General features: G+C 41.5%; 2 protein-coding genes across 2 annotated transcripts; one reads left to right on the top strand and one right to left on the bottom strand.

Moving 5' to 3' along the window:
• Nucleotides 1–97: 97 nt before the first annotated feature.
• Nucleotides 98–11,829, bottom strand: rpl35 (ribosomal protein L35). The gene is made up of 4 exons (XM_029647740.2): nt 11,744–11,829; nt 10,661–10,797; nt 3,758–3,839; nt 98–303 (listed from the first exon to the last, which is right to left on the bottom strand). Exons 1-4 carry the CDS (start codon nt 11,744–11,746, stop codon nt 154–156), a joined length of 372 nt encoding a protein of 123 aa, XP_029503600.1. The 5' UTR covers nt 11,747–11,829; the 3' UTR covers nt 98–153.
• A 4,903-nt stretch (nt 11,830–16,732) lies between these two features.
• Nucleotides 16,733–21,280, top strand: LOC115119043 (actin-related protein 2/3 complex subunit 5-like protein). The gene is made up of 4 exons (XM_029647783.2): nt 16,733–17,176; nt 18,267–18,339; nt 18,768–18,944; nt 19,639–21,280. The coding sequence occupies exons 1-4, from the start codon at nt 17,037–17,039 to the stop codon at nt 19,699–19,701; spliced, it is 453 nt and encodes a 150-aa protein (XP_029503643.1). The 5' UTR covers nt 16,733–17,036; the 3' UTR covers nt 19,702–21,280.
• Nucleotides 21,281–21,286: the final 6 nt, after the last annotated feature.

Below are 21,286 nucleotides of genomic sequence, written 5' to 3' on the forward strand. Positions count from 1 at the left end.
ATTTGTCCAATTGATAAAAACCCCCAAATACTGTTTTAAAAAAAAGCTGTTCCCTGGGGATACTGACAGATTTAATTCAAACACTTACAAGACAACATTATCTTTTTTTCCTGGGAAAGGTCATTTATTTTCAATACAAAAAAAGGTACAGACTCAAGCCTTGACAGCGAACTTGCGAATAGTGTACAAGCGTGATTTCCTCTGCATCTTTTTGGTCATCAGACTCTCCTCATGTTTGTTCAGCCGCCTGCGAATGGCACGGGTCTTCCTGGGCCTCAGATCCAGGGGCTTGTACTTCTTACCCTGCAAAAGAAACAAAAAAAGTGTAAAGATTCCAATTCCATTCAAATCACTATTCCAATTTCCATGATATCAGGGATTCAAGTATTTTTTTTAGGTACAACTGACCCATGACATGTGTTCCAAAATGTAAGGCCAGAAATAATTATTTACAGGCGGTTTATTTCAGGTAATTACAAATACATTTGACTATGTGTGGGAAAAAAAGTGGGGAAAAAATACAGAATGGGGGCATTCCAGAAAGCAAGCTCAACTACTGTTCCTCAAGATTTTCTAGAAATATTAAGCTTTATGTCAGAACACAAGGATCCACAACAGCTGATTTTGGAATCAGTTCACCAAATCATATCCAGCTCTTCAAATCTGGTAACTACTAGTTCAAAGCTAATAAATCTCAAAAACAGTCCCTTCCCCTCTGCCCTCCATTTGCACATTCACATGCTCTTCCACCATATGCACACACAAGTGTACCAAAGCTGAGGGAGTGAACATTATTCAAGGTGTAGGGGCTAATAAGACCCTCCAATACCAGTCTAACAGGTTCAGAACGTCTTCCCAACACGCACAACTATTTAAAAAAATAATGGAGAGGAGTGTATAATTATATGCCACATGCAACTGTTTGCATCTGAAGGCTTGACACCCCTCCCAAATTAAAATGTTTAACTGCAGTTTATAACATTTAAAACAACTGGGGGAACTTGTTAATTAGAATTTCACCCTTATTTTGTTATTTAAAAATGGAACACAAACTGCATCATTCAAGTCACAAGCATGTCCCGAAGTTGATGGGTTTATTTGATCCCCTCGGCACTTGAAGTCTCGTCAGCAACATGTGACAACGGAGTACCCCTCTAAGTGAGTTGTCAGGGGCGAGGGGCTGGTTTGAGATTCAGCAACGCAGTGCCTGATGCAGGCAGTATGTGCCATTCTGCAAATGACCCCCTAGTCTTGGAACCCATAACCAAATCCAACGCTAGCTTTACTTCTTGGGGCTAGGGATGTGATGGTCACATAATTGCGTCAGCCAATGATTGTCAAGAAAATAACTGTCGGTCTCACAGTAATTGACCGTTAACTAACAAACACACAGCCTTCAAGCCACTGATGTAGACCTTTGGAACATCGACATTTAAAAAGTCTAATAAATCCATGTAATATAGCCTACACCTTCACAATAAATCATATTTTTATTTTAGACAGGTCTAAAGAAGCATGATATGAATAAAATGTAGTCCATTTCAGAAGAACAGAATAGCATACTCTGTTGTCCTTATATTAGTTCCTGAGCTGGCTATGCTGATTGGCTGTGGGTTACACTAGTTAATTTAGCAGACAATTTTTGCTTCGTATTCCGTGGCATTATTTTATAGTATCAAGAACACAAATAGACAAAGCTGAATAAAATATAAATAATATTTTCTCCAAACGCTTTGAGAGCGCACATGCGGCTATTCTGTGTTGTGCGGTTAACAAAGAAATAGGTATTCCTATATGCATAATTTAGTGTTATTGATTTAACTTTAGTTGTTCTACAAACGTTGGACGATATGTTTTGATTTTTAATCCATTGTAAAGGCTGCTTGATACGACTAATGAGGATTTGAAAAAAACTCACTTGAAAGGCATGAGCTCTGCTTTGTTTATTTTGCGCAGGCTGTACACACTACATCAGTCTCTCATTCACAATTTGACAAGCACTTCATAATGCTTAGAATTTCATGGCGGCATCCCTTTTGTGTGGCCGTAATGCACCCCCCCCAACAAACAAAAAAAATCCATGCCTTTTGCGACCAGTGGACGTAGAAGCACTTCTCCCCAGGTGCAGCGTAGAAGCCCTTCTCCCCGGGTGCAGCGTTGTGCCCATCACCTCGCACTCACATGGCTCTCCATCACATGATCGGGTCTTTCTCAAAGGCTACAAGTGAAGACCGACTTGTCGGGGACGCAACTGCACGTGTCCTTATGCAATTCCGAGGTGCATATTGAAGATATTGGAAGAACTGTCCAAATTTACAGCCAACAAGATGGGTAGGCCTAATGAACACCAAAAGCACTAGCCTATGTAAATCTACTATCCCCCATAGTACCTATTCTATTTTGTGCGAGAAATAAATATTCCAAACATAGTCTGGGACAATTGTGGGATGCGATAGATCCCAAATGAATACAACCACTAGCATCAAAAATGCTGTTTTATGCAATGTGGCTGACGCAACAGATCGGAACGTTTAGCTTAAAATGTTGATACCCTAATAGTTTATTTATTCACATTATAAGAGCAGCAATGCACACATCGTAGTAGGCTATAAGCGCGAATGGTCCATTAGTGGAAAAACACCATTATCAAAAGTGACCGCAAATGCGATTATGCATGCAATGCTTTTATTATAAAGGTGCATTTTAATGGTGAAAATGATCTTCCCCAAACTTGAAACTCACCCGCTGCTTATGTATGCCAGTTAGGCTCTACACACATTGTAAAGCGGATGTGCTTAATTTTAAGAAGTTATTTGGCCACTTTAGTTGTAATATAGGCCTGAGGTGTGATTAGAAAAAAAAAATTTGCAAAAAAGTCATTGTTTCTTACGCTAGGCACCAATCACAAGTGATATATAATTCACAAGTGATAGGCTAATATTGTCACTCTTGATTTAATTTTGTCTTTACATATAAGTGTGAAAATGTATTTGATTTGGAATGGACCATTATCATGCACCTGTATCGAAACAGGGCAGCTGGAAAAAAATACACGTCATCTATGCACTTAAATAGCGAATGGAGGATGCTTTAACCCGTGGTTCATTTTCATGCCAGCTAGGTAGGCTATACTCCTGTTGTAAATATAATATGTTTAATATTAGGAAAGTTGGGAAATAAATATATTAGGCCTAGCCTATAAAAAGCTGATGGGAGGCCATCAAAACTCTGTTTACTCAAGCAATTGCATTGCCTATAGAAATGTTGCACAACAGGAGCTGTCATGAAGTGTTTGATTAGATTTTCAATCACATTTGCATTTATGTCAGATTGATTAGAGGGACAGTAGAGCGCCGAGTACCAGGCAGTTAGCAAGTTTGGTAGGCTACTAATGACCACCAGCAGCATCAAAGCATGGAGAAGCCTCATTACCATGACTAAAAGGTCATGTGGAATTTGACTGTCTTCATGACTCGTGACCGCCGGTGTGGCGGTAATACGGTCACCGCAAACAGCCCTATTTAGGGCACATGTGGCTGGATTTCAACTAGCAAAAACTCCACTTTCAAGCACCAACTCCACATCATGATTCAGCAAAAGAATCTAACGCTGATGCACCAAATACGTGAAGACAATTAGAGCTCAGTATTGCTAGTGACCTCAGGATACTGTACCATCATGACGCATAGATACTGTGATTCTATACTATAACTTAAATCTATGAAGCCAGCAACAAAGTTTTAAATAAAAGGCCTACCTTGTAGAATTTCCTCAGGTTCTCCTTCTGGGTCTGGTTGACGACTGTCAGGACTCTGGCAATGGACTTCCGAACGACACGGCTGAAATAAAAGGTGGGAATAAGTGAAATTACATGAAACATTGCACTTTCAACATATTGTTTAAAACAACTTAAAAAGGTAGACTCCGCAATATGACGTAGATGCAAAAAGTAAACAGCATAGGTGGTCAATTTCCACAACAGAGCGTTAACACGATAATCGACTTCTCCTGTGGCTCCCATACTGTAAGAGCGTGAAGCTAACATATCCATATGCGCAGATGCGGTGTGAAAGAAAAGTCTTGAATCTCACTCATCTCAATATCTGCAATGCTGATCATGGCAAATAATGACATATTGCTATTTATAACGTTTTAATTTTATCTTTCAAATTGTGCCGATAAGATGTAGGGAAATGCACAATTGCTTTTCTGCCATATATCAATGTCAAACAATGTGTAGTACATTCAAGTTGAACATGTTTTATGAGGGGAGTGCCGATCTGGCCATGATCCGGTTATGATTTCCCCTCATAAGCAGGGGTGAAAGGTGCTACGGTCCGGTACACTGTACCAGTAAAACATGAGCCTATCACAAAACAAAATGTCAAGAAAACTGTAGACTATAACACCATGAAAAATGTGTGCATGAACTTGAACGGGTGGTATAGCCTACATTCCAAAATGCGATGTGGTTTCTCCCTTACCTCACCTCGCTCATCAACTCATCCCTGACCGCTGGCTACGTCCCTCCCGTCTTCAAGAGAGCGAGAGTTGCACCCCTTCTGAAAAAACCTACACTCGATCCCTCCGATGTCAACAACTACAGACCAGTATCCCTTCTTTCTTTTCTCTCCAAAACTCTTGAACGTGCCGTCCTTGGCCAGCTCTCCCGCTATCTCTCTCAGAATGACCTTCTTGATCCAAATCAGTCAGGTTTCAAGACTAGTCATTCAACTGAGACTGCTCTTCTCTGTATCACGGAGGCGCTCCGCACTGCTAAAGCTAACTCTCTCTCCTCTGCTCTCATCCTTCTAGACCTATCGGCTGCCTTCGATACTGTGAACCATCAGATCCTCCTCTCCACCCTCTCCGAGTTGGGCATCTCCGGCGCGGCCCACGCTTGGATTGCGTCCTACCTGACAGGTCGCTCCTACCAGGTGGCGTGGCGAGAATCTGTCTCACCACGCGCTCTCACCACTAGCGTCCCCCAGGGCTCTGTTCTAGGCCATCTCCTATTCTCGCTATACACCAAGTCACTTGGCTCTGTCATAACCTCACATGGTCTCTCCTATCATTGCTATGCAGACGACACACAATTAATCTTCTCCTTTCCCCCTTCTGACGACCAGGTGGCGAATCGCATCTCTGCATGTCTGGCAGACATATCAGTGTGGATGACGGATCATCACCTCAAGCTGAACCTCGGCAAGACGGAGCTGCTCTTCCTCCCGGGGAAGGACTGCCCGTTCCATGATCTCGCCATCACAGTTGACAACTCCATTGTGTCCTCCTCCCAGAGCGCTAAGAACCTTGGCGTGATCCTGGACAACACCCTGTCGTTCTCAACTAACATCAAGGCGGTGGCCCGTTCTTGTAGGTTCATGCTCTACAACATCCGCAGAGTACGACCCTGCCTCACACAGGAAGCAGCGCAGGTCCTAATCCAGGCACTTGTCATCTCCCGTCTGGATTACTGCAACTCGCTGTTGGCTGGGCTCCCTGCCTGTGCCATTAAACCCCTACAACTCATCCAGAACGCCGCAGCCCGTCTGGTGTTCAACCTTCCCAAGTTCTCTCACGTCACCCCGCTCCTCCGCTCTCTCCACTGGCTTCCAGTTGAAGCTCGCATCCGCTACAAGACCATGGTGCTTGCCTACGGAGCTGTGAGGGGAACGGCACCTCAGTACCTCCAGGCTCTGATCAGGCCCTACACCCAAACAAGGGCACTGCGTTCATCCACCTCTGGCCTGCTCGCCTCCCTACCACTGAGGAAGTACAGTTCCCGCGCAGCCCAGTCAAAACTGTTCGCTGCTCTGGCCCCCCAATGGTGGAACAAACTCCCTCACGACGCCAGGACAGCGGAGTCAATCACCACCTTCCGGAGACACCTGAAACCCCACCTCTTTCAGGAATACCTAGGATAGGATAAAGTAATCCTTCTCACCCCCCCTTAAAAGATTTAGATGCACTATTGTAAAGTGGCTGTTCCACTGGATGTCTTAAGGTGAACGCACCAATTTGTAAGTCGCTCTGGATAAGAGCGTCTGCTAAATGACTTAAATGTAAATGTAAATGTTCGACCAGAACAGACATTTTTGCCAAGGCATTGATGAATGGCGAACATAGAGATGCGCACAGACAGCAGTGGATGCATAAATGCTAACCTAATGACAATTGCTAAATGTTATGACACTTTGTGGTGTTTTGAGTAACAGTCTGTTTCCATTCACCACTGTTTGGAGGCTGGTAATATGTTGAGTGTATGAACGTGGGCAGGTAGCCTAGTAAAGGAGCCCTTTCACGTGATTCTTTGATAATCAGATGAAAACATCATGACTGGTTGTGTTTATGCCACAATAAAAGGGTCATAACTTTTAAAAGTTAAAGATGCACTGCAGAAAACACTGCCCTTTCCTGGTTCCTAAAATTATAGTTTCAGTTTGTGTGACAAAACAAGTAAGTATAGCGTAGAGAATCATTGTACCATCTAAACTACTGTGAAATATATTTTCCAAAAACATTGTATTTTCAGCTGTTTGAAGCTGGTGTACAAAACCGAAAGTAAAAGATGCAAAAACAAACCCTAAGAACGGGAATAATAGAAACAGCACAGATAGAACATATTTACCGCTTCTTAGATTTGCTTTCAATGAGATTGACAGATCTATAATACATTATGTCAATTTGGTCAGGTAACCCAAAAAGTTACATATTGCAGCTTTAAAATTACAAATCTTTTAAGACTAGGCACACAGAAATCCTATTGAATTAATAATAAAAAATATACAATGCAACAATTTCAAAGATTTTACTGAGTTACAGTTCATATAAGGAAATCTGTCAATTGAAATAAATTCAATAGGCTCTTATTTCTGTGTTTCACACGAGTGGGAATATGCATCTTTGGGTCACAAATACAGTACCTTAAAAAAGTAGGGGCGTGGATCAGAAAACAAGTCAGTATCTGGTGTGACCACCATTTGCCTCATGCAGCGTGACATATCTCTTTCGCAGCGAGCTCATCAGGCTGTTAATTGTGGCCTGTGGAAGGTTGTCCACCTCTTCAATGGCTGTATTGGCAGGAACTGGAACACACTGTCATACACATCAATCCAGAGCATCCCAAAACCTGCTCAATGGGTGACATGTCTGGTGAGTATGCAGGCCATGGAAACACTGGGAATTATTCAGCTTCCAGAAATTGTGTACAGATCCTTGCAACATGGGGCCGTGCATGATCATGCGGAAACATGAAGTGATGGCGTTGGATGAATGGCATGACAATGGGCCTCAGGATCTCGTTCACAACAGCAAACTGCTCTCCCACACAACGCCATAAACACTGTCTGCCATCTGCCCAGTACAGTTGAAACCGGGATGCATCTGTGAAGAGCACACTTCTCCAACATGCCAGTAGCCATTGAAGGTGAGCATTTGTCCACTGAAGTTAGTTACGACGCCGAACTGCAATTAGGCCACCTTGGTGAGGTCGGCGAACACGCAAGTAAACTTCCTTGACGGTTTCTGACAGTTCGTGCAGAAATACTTCAGTTTCATCAGGTGTCCAGGTGGCTGGTGTCAGATGATCCTGCAGGTGAAGAAGCCAGATGTGGAGGTCCTGGACTGGTGTGGTTACATATGGTCTGTGGATGTGGAGGTCCTGGGCTGGTGTGGTTACATATGGTCTGTGGATGTGGAGGTCCTGGGCTGGTGTGGATACACATGGCCTGCGGTTGTGAGACGTACTGCCAAATTCTCTAAAATGACATTGGAGAAGGCTTATGCAGAGAAATTAACATTCAATTATCTGGCAACAGCTTTGGTGGACATTCCTGCAGTCAGCATGCCATTTGAAAACTCCCTCAAAACTTGAGACTAGAGGTCGACCGATTAATCGGAATGGCCGATTAATTGGAGCCGATTCCAAGTTTTCATAACCATCGGAAATCGGTATTTTTGTGCGCCGATTTGCCAATGTTTTTTCTTCAATTTTGTTTTTATACCTTTATTTAACTAGGCGAGTCAGTTAAGAACACATTCTTATTTTCAATGACAGCCTAGGAACGGTGGGTTAACTGCCTTGTTCAGGGGCAGTACGACAGATTTTCACCTTGTCAGCTCAGGGCATCCAATCTTGCAACCTTACAAGTTAACTAGTCCAACGCAATAACGACCTGTCTCTCTCGTTGCACTCCACAAGGAGACTGCCTGTTACGCCAAGGTAAGTTGCTAGCTAGCATTAACTTATCTTATAAAAAAACAATCAATCATAATCACTAGTTAACTACACATGGTTGATGATATTACTAGATATTATCTAGCGTGTCCTGCGTTGCATATAATCTGATTGAGCATACAAGCCTCTGACTAAGCGGTGGCAGGCAGAAGCAGGCGCGTAAACATTCATTCAAACAGCACTTTTGTGCTTTTTGCCAGCAGCTCTTCATTGTGTGTCAAGCACTGCGCTGTTTATGACTTCAAGCCTATCAACTCCCGAGATGAGGCTGGTGTAACCGAAGTAAAATGGCTAGCTAGTTAGCGCGCACTAATAGCGTTTCAAACGTCACTCGCTCTGAGCCTTCTAGTAGTCCCCTTGCTCTGCATAGGTAACGCTGCTTCGATGGTGGCTGTTGTCGTTGTGTTGCTGGTTCGAGCCCAGGGAGGAGCGAGGAGAGGGACGGAAGCTATACTGTTACACTGGCAATACTAAAGTGCCTATAAGAACATCCAATAGTCAAAGGTTAATGAAATACAAATGGTATAGAGGGAAATAGTCCTATAATTTCTATAATTACATTTAACATTTAAGTCATTTAGCATACGCTCTTATCCAGAGCGACTTACAAATTGGTGCATTCACCTTATGACATCCAGTGGAACAGTAGTGCATCTAAATCTTTTAAGGGGGGGGGGGTGAGAGGGATTACTTTATCCTATCCTAGGTATTCCTTGGGAATATTGAAGACTCATGTTAAAAAGGAACCACCAGCTTTCATATGTTCTCATGTTCTGAGCAAGGAACTGAAACGTTAGCTTTCTTACATAGCACATATTGCACTTTTACTTTCTTCTCTAACACTTTGTTTTTGCATTATTTAAACCAAATTGAACATGTTTCATTATTTACTTGAGGCTAAATTGATTTTATTGATGTATTATATTAAGTTAAAATAAGTGTTCATTCAGTATTGTTGTAATTGTCATTATTACAACAAGAAATTAAATCGGCCAATTAATCAGCTTTTTGGGTCCTCCAATAATCGGTATCGGCGTTGAAAAAGCATAATCGGTCGACCTCTACTTGAGACATCTGTGGCATTGTGTTGTGTAACAAAACAGCACATTTTAGAGTAGTCTTTTATTGTCCCCAGCTCAAGGTATAACGATCATGCTGTTTAATCAAGATTCTTGATATGCCACACCTATCACACATAGGTGGATGGATTATCTTGGCAAAGGAGAAATGTTCACTAACAAGGATGTAAACACATTTCTGCACAAAATTTGAGAAATAATATCAGTGTGTGTATGGAACATTTCTGGGATCTTTTATTTCAGCTCATGAAACATGGGACCAATAGTTTACACACTGCGCTTATATTTCTGTTCACTGTATATGTAATTCTATGATTAAGCGTGTGTACACAGGAGGTCCCGTACCAGGAATAAATTCAATCAACTTTCACCCATGTCATAAAACACATTTTAAAGTTCACTTTAAAATGCTCAAATGAAGGTTGTTGAGGGCCAAGCTTCCCGAGATTACTTCATTTTAAGGTCAACAGGCTACATATGCCTCCATATTTCAATAACAATCAAATACAATTTAGTTCTATTTTGCTGTTGTGGCCTAGTCATTTTGCCTCAATATACTTCCTGTGTAACAACATGCACAATGATGAGAGAATTAAGATTTAATGCAATAGAGGCGACAACAGAATAAAACACCTCAATATTTGTAGCCATAGGCGAGTCTCTCTAAGAGCTGATCCGTTGTCAGTAGTGTGTACGACTACTTATGTTAGGTAAGAATTTTAATAGAGAACGCTGATCTGAGCTTTCGATCCTATCAGTATCGAGAGACATGCTTCAAAGACCCACTTAGTGAACATTCTCTACGCAGAATTTTGGGAAACGCATGTGACATATTTGGACATTATAGGAACGATGCGTCACTAAACACTTCTAAGCTCAAGTTCGATCACTATCAGGAAACACAGAACCAGGTCAACATGATACAGTTCAATACTTGAGAGTTCAGGTTCTACCAGGAGTGGCAGGTAGCCTAGTGGTTAAGGGCCTTGGGCCAGTAACTGGTTCGAGGGTTGAGTGGATAATGATCCTGTGAAGTGCGCAGTTGTGATCTCACCTAGCCTACATGCACCCTCTCAGAAATGTGTGCATTGAGAACACAGACGTCAAGCGTGGTGAATTGGACACAGTAACTAACATCTGTGAGCATTCCATCTAAACTCCTGACATTGTTGTCCAAAGGTGAGGAAATGTTCAAAAGGGTGCAGTTGTGTTTTCATTCAATGCCTAATGTCTGCTTGTAATGATGCCACTAGACACTTCTGCACATGACCTGTCTGCAAAACATTGTGGGAGGAAAGGTAAAATGAACTGTTAGCATGCGCAAGTGATTCTAAACAATACTCACATCTTGGACAGTTTGGATGCAGCACCACCCGTAACTTTGGCAACACGGAGCTGAGATAGTTCCACCTTGAGGTCTTCAAGCTGTTTAAGGAGCTCCTCCTTCTTCTTGCCCCGCAAGTCTCGGGCCTTGATTTTAGCCTGAAAAAAACATTGATAAACAAATCATTAATTAGGAAGGTAGTTCTTTACAAACTAACATGGAATATTTTGCAATCTGCCTAATCATACAGATCTAACAGGATTAAAGAACCCATGGCACTTATCGTGAGAGTAGGGGTATTAACCCCGGTGTTCTGGCTAAATTCCCAATCAGGCCTTAAACCATCATGGTCACCTAATAATCCCCAGTTTACAATGGGCTCATTATCCCCCTCCTCTCCCCCTGTAACTATTCTCCAGGTCGTTGCTGTAAATGAGAACGTGTTCTCAGTCAACTTACCTGGTAAAAGAACGAAAAAAATAAACTACAATAACATTGTAATTTATCGGAGTCAAGTGTATGACAATGTTCACCCTAGAGGGAAAACCAAAACACACAGCCATGGCCTCCTATAAATGACGACCGTGTCCTAGGCTACTTAAATTTCGATTGAGGATGGTTCAAGCAAGATGCCCAACCCCTGAACCTTGAAATGCAGCACTCACATTTGTAGCACTAACATACATACCCAAAAGAAAACTTACATCTGACAAGTGCCTAATTATGTCAATGCCTCAAAATACTTCACACCAGACAACATATTTGCAAGATGGTCTACCTAGCGACGAATAAATACTTAAAATTGCCAACTAACTACACTATGTGAGATAAAAGTTAACTAGTTGACAGTCGATGTCATTAATTTGTCTGTCTCTCGTAGTACTAATGTAAACCTGACCATCTGAGGGGTTAGCCCCAAAAAAGTACCACTGGATTCTGAACGTGCAGGACATTCTAATCAACGAATACGAAGGCGGACTCATCAAAAATGAATCACTCGAAGCCCAGAGATGAGTGCCAACTATTTTATAAATGTTACTATATACAAATTGTCTGAATGATGGAGGATTGTGTTAGATTGATTTATTGTCGATTATTGCTTACCATCGTCGTCGCTGATCGCTCACCAAAAAGGAAGTTGAGGGGCCAGGTAGGAACATCTACCGGGTTATTATCGACCAATCAGAATCTTCGTAATCCTGACAAGAACCGGTATCATTTAGATTTCCGGTTTCAAAATAAAATCTCCCAGTAAAAAATTTACTTAGTAGGATAAGTGATGGACATCTTTTTTGACAGTTTCGTTGTACAGTAAATAGTATTGCAATAGTTAATGAATTTGGGGGGGAATCAAAACAAATAATTGAAATATTGCTACCACTTGATACACATTTAGCAATAATTTAGAGTATGTTGAATGCATAACATTTTTAAAATGTGTTATTATAATTGGTTAATATTCAGAGTGAACATTCAAGCTTTATTCACTGTGAACATTCAAACAGCATTAAATAAATATCTCACACATAAATAGCTATATAATAACCATCAAATGTTTAGACAGAATATTAACCATAGGGTTGTCTGTCAAATAACACACTGTGGTACTCCATGACATACTCTCAGCATGTTTAATGAAATTGGCCTGAGCACGGAGCTGCTCCAAATCGACAAGGAGCAAAGTGTTGTAACTGTGGTGGAGAACATGAGGTGACATCCCTGGAATGCCCGAGTAGGTTGAAAGAGACTGGTTTTGCCAAAATCAGGGCAGTTGAGAGAGTTTCCCTATGAGGAGGCTATCAAAAGGGTAGAAAGATTATCTCTGAAGGTCTCTTGAAGTGAATCACCAGCAGGACCCAGATATTCTTAATGTGAGGAAAGTGGACTTTGTGTCTTCTATAGCGATCGTGTGAAACGGCACTGCACAAGTTGAAAAGAAGTCAAGAAAGATCTACATCATTGTTTCTGTACCTGAAATATTTCTGGGATTAAAAGATCTCACATCTGAGGAGCTACCTTGATTACTTACGTTTCAAGTTATTTAGCAAGTCAATTATCTTGTGTGATTTACAGTAGTGAGTCCATACATTTCTTTCATACTGAGGCCCCGTGGCAATCGAACCCACAACCCTGGCGTTGCAAGCGCCATGCTCTGATTGCAGGTGTGTTTAAGTTTTCAAATTACTGAAGGAGTGGGAATACGTCATTTAAAAACTTAAATACCCTGTTTAGGCTCTGAATCCTCAAAGAGTGGGATGACACTAGACAGTGTGGCTCAGTTGGTAGAGTATGGTGCTTGCAACACCAGGGTTGTGGGTTTGATTGCCATGGGGGTTCAGTATGAAAGAAATGTATGAAAATGGATGGGCTCACTACTGTAAATCACTCTGCATAAGAGCGTCTGCTAAATAGCTTGAAATGTAAGTAATCCAGGTAGTTCCTCAGAGAGTGGGATCACATACATGTATATATATGCAATACCAGTCAAAAGTTTGGACACATCTACTCATTCAAGGGTTTTTCTTTATTTTTACTATTTTCTACAATGCAGAATAATAGTGAAGACATCACTACTATGAAATAACACATATGGAATCATGTAGTAACCAAAAAAGTGTAAAACAAATCAAAATCTACTTTAGATTCTTCAAAGTAGCCACCCTTTGCCTTGATGACAGCTTTGCACACTCTTGGCATTCTCTCAACCAGCTTCATGAGGTAGTCACCTGGAATGTATTTCAATTAATAGGTGTGCCTTGTTAAATGTTCATTTGTGGAATTTCTTTCCTTCTTAATGTGTTTGAGCCAATCAGTTGTGTTGTGACAAGGTATGAGTGGTATACAGAAGATAGCCCTATTTGGTAAAATACCAAGTCCATATTATGGCAAGAACAGCTCAAATAAGCAAAGAGAAATGACAGTCCATCATTACTTTAAGACATGAAGGTCAGTCAATCCAGAAAGTTTTAAGAACTTTTAGTTTCTTCAAGTGCACTTACAAAAAGCATCAAGCGCTACGATGAAACTGGCTCTCATGAGGAACGCCACATGAAAGGAAGACCCAGAGTTACCTCTGCTGCAGAGGATACGTTTATTAGAGTCGCCAGCCTCAGAAATTGCAGCCCAGATAAATGCTTCACAGAGTTCAAGTAACAGACACATCTCAACATCAACTATTCAGAGGAGACTGCGTGAATCAGGCCCTCATGGTCGAATTGCTGCAAAGAAACCACTACTAAAGGACACCAATAAGAAGAAGAGACTTGCTTGGGCCAAGAAACACGAGCAATGGACATTAGACCGGTGGAAATCCACATTTGAGACGTGAGATGTCTTTGTGAGACGCAGAGTAGGTGAACGGGTGATCTCTGCATGTGTGGTTCCCACCGTGAAGCATGGAGGAGGTGCTTTACTGGTGACACTGTCTGTGATATTTTAAGAATTGAAGGCACACTTAACCAGCATGGCTACCACAGCATTCTGCAGCAATATGCCATCCCATCTGGTTTGCACTTAGTGGGACTATCATTTGTTTTTCAAAAGGACAATGACCCAAAACACACCTCCAGGCTGTGTAAGGGCTATTTGACCAAGAAGGAGAGTGATGTAGTGCTGGCTTCCACGATCACCAGACATCAACCCAATTGAGATGGTTTGGGATGAGTTGGACTGCAGAGTGAAGGAAAAGCAGCCACAACAAGTGCTCAGCATATGTGGGAACTCCTTCAAGACAGTTGGAAAAGTATTCCTCATGAAGCTGTTTGAGAGAATGCCAAGAGCGTGCAAAGCTGTCATCAAGGCAAACGGTGGCTACTTTGAAGATTCTAAAATATAAAATAGATTTAGATTTGTTTTACACTTTTTTGGTTACTACATGATTCCATTTGTGTTATTTCATAGGTTTTGATGTCTTCACTTAAATTCTACAATCTAGAAAATAGTAAAAATAAAGAAAAACCCTTGAATGAGTAGGTGTGTCCAAACTTTGACTGGTACTATATATATATATATATATATATATGTGTGTATATATATATTTTTTAATATATTTTTTTAAATATTTTTTTGTAGTGTATGTGGATAGATGTTATTTATCCCTTCCCTTTTTTTTACCTTTCTTTGACAAATGTTTCACCCATGTCCAGTTGGTGGTGGCAATACACCATTAAATGATGTCATCTGTCGCAAAACCCCACCGAATGAGAAAAATCTGCGACAAATCTCTGATATATTTATGCAATAAGAGGGGGGGTAGTATATGGCCAATATACTATGGCTAAGGGCTGTTCTTATGCACAACGCAACACGGATACAGCCCTTAGCCATGGTATATTGGCCGTATACCAAAACCCCCGAAGTGCCTTATTATATTATAAACTGGTTACCAATGTAATTAGAACAGTAAAGAGTACTTTTTGTCATAGTACACTGTCTGATATACCATGGCTTTCAGCCAATTAGCGTTCAGTGCTCGAATCCCCCAGTTTATAAAAAAATATTTTAGCACCTCAACTCATTATGTGAACATTAGTGAATCTACACAGCACCTTGCTCAGATGTATCCCCTCAAACATGAGGTTACACGTAGCTCCTCTAATATTGGTTCTTGAAGAATTTAACTAAACATTTTCAGTCCTGTTTTACCCTAGTAATAACAAAAATTATAGGCTACGGTTGTTTTACTCCACTTTTCATGTATTGGTTGTCACCTTTCTTTTGACTGTTGGTCTGGGTCCTTGCATCCATAGACCTATATTCAATTCAATTCAATTCAAGGGCTTTATTTCTGTCTATCAGTGCATGTAAAATAATCTGTTTGGATTGCAAGATGATATGTAGATCATTGATTCTGCACAGTCAGACTAATGTAGTTGATCTCAAAATGCAATATATGAATTTGAGAGTGGTAATTTATGCTACATTTTCCCAACAGCCCCATCCCTCAACTTCACAGCCAACCAGAGCAAAAGCATCCATTGAACTACAGGAATCATAGAGATAAATAGAGGATTCATCTTTGTATCTGTGCTACTATACTGTAGCGTCTGTGACAGGATAGGCAGCGCCGTTGAGACAATCTCCATTTTGAAGTGGTACATTTTCTTCTTCACGATTGGCTGATCCCTCCCGATGACCCCGTTGGACATGACTCTAACATGGTCACCAGGAGGGATCAGCCAATTAAGTTGTAAAGGTGTCAGCATGCTTCAGGTCAACTGGCGCCTAGCCAAACTCGGCTAGCCGAACCGAACGAGTGTGCTCGCATACTGCCTTAAAAGAGCGTCGCTTGAAAAATGAGAAAAAGCAGCAATAGTACTGTTTGTCCATTTTGAGACGCCGTAGTCAGTATACACTTCCTCAGAATAGTCTCAAACTCTCCCAAATTGTTTCGGCTGGGAAGCCTTCGGACGCCTTTAGTCCCACCCAGCTGACTACATTAAAATGGTGGAAGCCCTCAATGGTGCTGCTGTATAACTTTAGACCGTCCCCTCACCCGGGCGCGAACCAGGGACCCTCTGCACACATCAACAACAGTCACCCTCGAAGCATCGTTACCCATCGCTCCACAAAAGCCACAGCCCTTGCAGAGAAAGGGGAACCACTACTTCAAGGTGACGTCACCGATTGAAACGCTATTTAGCGTGCACCACCGCTAACTAAGCTAGCCGTTTCACATCCGTTACACTTGATAACATAGCCTTTTGGACACTAGAGGCCTCTATCATTCTCTATGAGAGGAATATAAGCGGCAGAAAGGCCAATGGACTGAAACAAAAAAAATCACATCGTTTTTTTTACAAATGTATTGAGCTTGATAACTAGAATAATATATAATGAAAGTGATGTACTGTAAACCGTACTGCTTTTTTTGGCATTCATATTTTATTTTCAATAATTGTCTAGGTTGTTGTGAAATTGTTAGGTTGTTGTGAAATTGTTATATTACTTGTTAGATATTACTGCATGGTCGGAACTCCAAATCAAGCTTTTCGCTACACTCGCATTAACATCTGCTAACCATGTGTATGTGCCAATACAATTTGATTTGGTTTCAGGGCAGCACACTTATTGTGAAGGATTTTTCTCATATTTGACCCGGAAGTGACAGTTTATGCTGCTGGCTTCACGTAGGTGAAAATGATTCTGACAACAACACTATCGCGTGTCAAACTAGTTAGCTAGATATTTGGTTGAAAAGTAATGATTGTGTAACACTGGCAGATAAATTACAATCAAAACACCGTTAGATTGTCACATCTGCGTAGACTGTGGTTGCTAGCAATAGCACCGACAGGGCAAGTACACTGTACTACGCTCGCATCAACTCAACAACAGCGCCGTGGAGGACTAGCTCGCTGGCTTGCTAGCTACTGTTTCCTCCAGCGAAGTGGCTCCGATGGCGAAAAACACTCTTTCGTCGCGATTCAGGAAACTCGACATAGATGAATTTGATGAGAACAAATTCGTGGATGATCACGATGAGGCTGTCGACAATCAAGGACCCGACGGCGCGGAGATAGACAACCTCATCAGGCAATATCCTTTACGTTCATGCGCATGCCCCCCGTGTTAACTAGCAAGCTAGCACATTTAGCTATCAGATAGCGTCGGCGATTTTGTTTTTCATTCAAAAACCGAAATGTTCAACAGCTGATTTTGTGTTCGTACTGACAAATGTATCTTGCAAGTTAGCTTAGTCGATGTTGTGTAAATGTGTCGTTTTAGGTTGTTGGCTAATTAGCCAATGGAGGCTATCCCTGGCTGAACCGTCCTTAACTCTGGTCCAGAGCAGGGCGCCCTCCAGAGCTATCTAAACCCGAGACTCTTGGATGTCCTAACTTTTTGTTAGCTAGGTAGTTACGTCTAAACATAGTTGGCTATAACTAGCATGCAAAGTACAAGCAGTTGCTCTAGTATCGATGGGGGAATCACTGAGCCATTTGATTTGGGTGAGGCAGGAGTATCAGTGTCAGTAGGGTCAACATGGCCCCCCTTAATAAGGGCCTTATTTCGAGTGAGACGCATTCAGGTCAGGATTTGCTTAAATATATATACCCTCCCCCACCACCTTGTCTAGTGGTATAGCTATCCATCGCTCTGCGTCATCCTGCTCCATTTGAAGGGAATATGTCTGGTCAGGTGAGATGAGATGAGATGGAACTGGCTGTGTGTGATCGGACACCTCTATGCCTGCGTTTTACAAAGGCAGCCCAACTCTGATCTTTTGACCAATCAGATCAGCTCTGAAAAAGATCTGACGAAAGACCAATTCCAGGAAAAATATAATAATTGAGCTGGCTGTGTAAATGCAGCCTAAGGTATTTGTATTTTATTATGGATCCCCATTAGCTGCCAAGACAGCAGCTATTCTTCCAGGGGTACAGCAACATTAAGGCAGTTTATATAATTTTAAAAACAGTGCAATACATTCAGATTTCACCACACACTGTGTGCCCTCAGGAAAGAGATCTCACATTGGATGCTGCCAACAAAACCCTCCCTGATATCGGTCTGTTTGTTGGTGGAAAAACATTTGCTTGTGGAGATGCATTGTGTTCCTGTCCCTTAAACCTATTTAGGATATGGCAATAGGAAGTATTAAATTCCTTAACCGACTGTAGTGCACAGGCGACATGATGACAGCTTTTCACATTGCTCTCCGGAACCCTCCTGTCAACACTAAGAATCCAGCAATAAAGGTAATGGGCCAAGATGTGCATCAAATCTGAAATTGTACTCTTGCATCATGTAACTTTGTGGGAAGCTCCTTTTGTCAATATTGGCAATGGTCTAGAATACTAGTATTACAGAGTTAAGAACATACCATAAGCTCACTCCACAGCTAGCTTGAAATGTTGCGGATGGAGCCATCCAATTGGTACTTTTCCTTGTGGCTCAAACCATTGGAATGTTGTCAAGTAGGGCGGTCCCGAGTTCAAGCCAGGCATGAGCCGAATCAGGTGGAAGTGGTACTCACTAAGCAAGCAATGTGGCATCCATAACATGGCAGGAGAGGCTTAGCAAGTATCCATAAAATGTTTCCTCTCTCGTGGCAATCTGCAGTTGTAAATAACTTCCTTTAACATGCTCTCTCCCTTTTCTCTCGCTGTCTTGCTCTGTCTTTCAGGAAAGGGCTCTGGCAATAGTGCTGAGAGTGTTGACGTCATTCAAGTCCAGTGATATCGAGCCAGCTGTCAAGTCGCTAGACAGAAGCGGGGTGGACCTGCTTATGAAGTACATATATAGAGGCTTTGAGAAGCCCTCTGACAATAGCAGTGCCATTCTCCTACAGTGGCACGAAAAGGTGTGAAAGCTCTCTGAACTTTAAACTCTAAGCCACCTAATACAGGGATGGGTAACTGGTGCCACCATGGTATATTGGTGCCACCTCTTTGAAGGTCCTCTGAACTTTTTTTTAATTATTTTTTTTAGGAAGGGGGGGCAACTTGTAATAGTATAATACTCTATGTGCAATTTTGAAGTTTAGTTGTGCATCAGCAGTTTGTCACTCAATCAGCAAAACGTCTTTGGATTGGTCTAGCGGCTAGCCATCTTGGTTGAATTACTGGTCCGGGGAGCCCCAATTGATTTTGTTAGTCAGTCTCACTCAGATATATTAAAAACAGTAAACATTTCTCTCCACTGTATAGCAAAATGTGTAGAATTGCAGAAAATTAGCTATAAAACAGCACATTTTCCCCTTCACCCCATTACAATATTTGAATTGCATGAAACTTGTTATAAATTTGCTAAATTGTCTCTCCGGCAAACTGGCTTTAAAACGGCAACATTTTCTCTCAGCTGTCAAGAGGGGGGCTGCTAAAAAGTTTCTCACAATGTGATGGGGGGGGGTATGCACACCCACAAGTAACTGTGGCCCCTCATGAATTCAGATGTGGCACCCACCCCCATCAAAGTTGCCCATCCCTGACCTAATTTATCATGTGTGTATGATATTTGTTAATTTGTCTCTTCCCCTCGTTTTTTTTTTCACTCAGGCTTTCGCAGTTGGGGGCTTAGGGTCAATCGTAAGAGTTCTGACCGCCCGAAAGACAGTTTGAGGGGACGTGCTTTATCACATGGAGCATCTCCTGCATGACCACTGACAAGAGGATTGACTGCCTTCTGTATAAGGGAAAGTAGCTTATTACCACAATACATTTCTTCCTGAGAATAAAAACCCTTACACTACATAAGTTAAAGACAAAAAAAACAAAGGGAACATTATTTTCTGTTAGAAAATATTTAGCTGTAACTAAGGAAATTGATATTTGTTCATGTATAGGATTATCATTTTTACCTTAATCACGAGTTTGTCGTTCTTTCGCCATTGCATTTCTTTCTAATATTCATAAGTATCAGCATGTTTCTTTGAGGGTGGGGGAAGGAAAAGAGTTTCCCTAATGACATGAACATGGCAGGTAAAAGGCTGTGCATCAACTGTTACTTGGTACCAACGGTACCTTTATACCTGTGTGTGTGTGTTGTGTGAGCTTGCGAGTATGTCCTTTGGCTCACAGTGTTGAATATTTAGATTTACGTTTTTCTCATTGTCAGTTTTGTACAGACAAAAGTACATTTAATATAAAGAGACAGATTCTTTGAATTCAATTAATTGGTGGGTGGGGGATTTCATTGTAAAGTGCCTGCTGCAATAAAACTCATGGATCATCTTAACTGGGAACAAGTGTCCTTGTCATTTGCCCTCCAGTCTGCAGGTGAATTTGGCTGTGGAACCTGTATTCCTGTTCAGATTGAACACAATGGTACGTGTGAATCTACAAACTAGTTCCAGAGAAACACCTCATCCAAATAGTATATTTTTTTGTTTTTAATAGGATTAGCTATGCAAGCACAAAGGAGTCTTCAGTAACCCTGTCATATGCACTTGGAGAGCTGTGAGGATTCTGATTTTGGTCTAGCGGAAGGTAAAGTGGAAACCAGTAGGGAGGGGCTAGGGTATACGTGCATTATCAATTTTAAAAAGTCTGCACCTATCAGGAGGCAAGGTTGAATTTATATTTAAAAAAGGTAAAGCAGTGTTGGCGGCAGTAAAGGTCATTTTCAATTGAGCCGACATGCAGCCTTTACAGTGAATGTAGTCTCCGCTGACGCGGGAACATTGCCTTTAAATCACTGAACTTCCGCGATATGGATTGAATAGAACCCTAGAACATTTCTGGTTAAGTAGCTATGAAAGTTAAGCTCCAAGTGACATCTCTTCATACAGGGTTTTAAACAAGTACACCTTACAGCCACCCAGAGAATGAACCAATGCCCCCACAAGCTAGGTGTCTAATTGTAATAGACATAACAGGTAAATTATCTTTATACCAACCATCACTGACGTCTACAACACATGTCGATAAATCAGATTACTTAATTATGCTTTCAGCAACAACTGAAGACCATCAAAAAAGGGACCATTGTAACACAGTAAAGACTTGTTCCCTTTTGATAGCATGCTAATAAGTGAGGGACATTGGTTTTGGTTAGAAAAAAATCTTAAAATTGAAGTGGTGTCTAAATTCATTCAGGGGCATTTTCCATTGTTAATGTCTTCAGTCCAAAGGCATCTCTTGATATCTTGCCTATACCTACTGTATTGTTGATTGTGTGTGAAATAAATGTTTGAGTGATGCTTTT

This window comes from Oncorhynchus nerka, linkage group LG4, assembly GCF_034236695.1.
Source record: "Oncorhynchus nerka isolate Pitt River linkage group LG4, Oner_Uvic_2.0, whole genome shotgun sequence".
Taxonomy (NCBI): Eukaryota; Metazoa; Chordata; class Actinopteri; order Salmoniformes; family Salmonidae; genus Oncorhynchus; species Oncorhynchus nerka.

Coding starts and splice junctions, on each gene's coding strand:
- rpl35 (XM_029647740.2), bottom strand. Junction 3,840..10,660: donor GCATCCAAACTGTCCAAGAT/GTGAGTATTGTT, acceptor CTTTTATTTCAG/CCGTGTCGTTCGGAAGTCCA. Junction 304..3,757: donor ACCTGAGGAAATTCTACAAG/GTAGGCCTTTTA, acceptor TTTCTTTTGCAG/GGTAAGAAGTACAAGCCCCT.
- LOC115119043 (XM_029647783.2), top strand. CDS start 17,037: ATGGCGAAAAACACTCTTTCGTCGCGATTCAGGAAACTCGACATAGAT. Junction 17,177..18,266: donor ATAGACAACCTCATCAGGCA/ATATCCTTTACG, acceptor ACTGTAGTGCAC/AGGCGACATGATGACAGCTT. Junction 18,945..19,638: donor TCCTACAGTGGCACGAAAAG/GTGTGAAAGCTC, acceptor TTTTTCACTCAG/GCTTTCGCAGTTGGGGGCTT.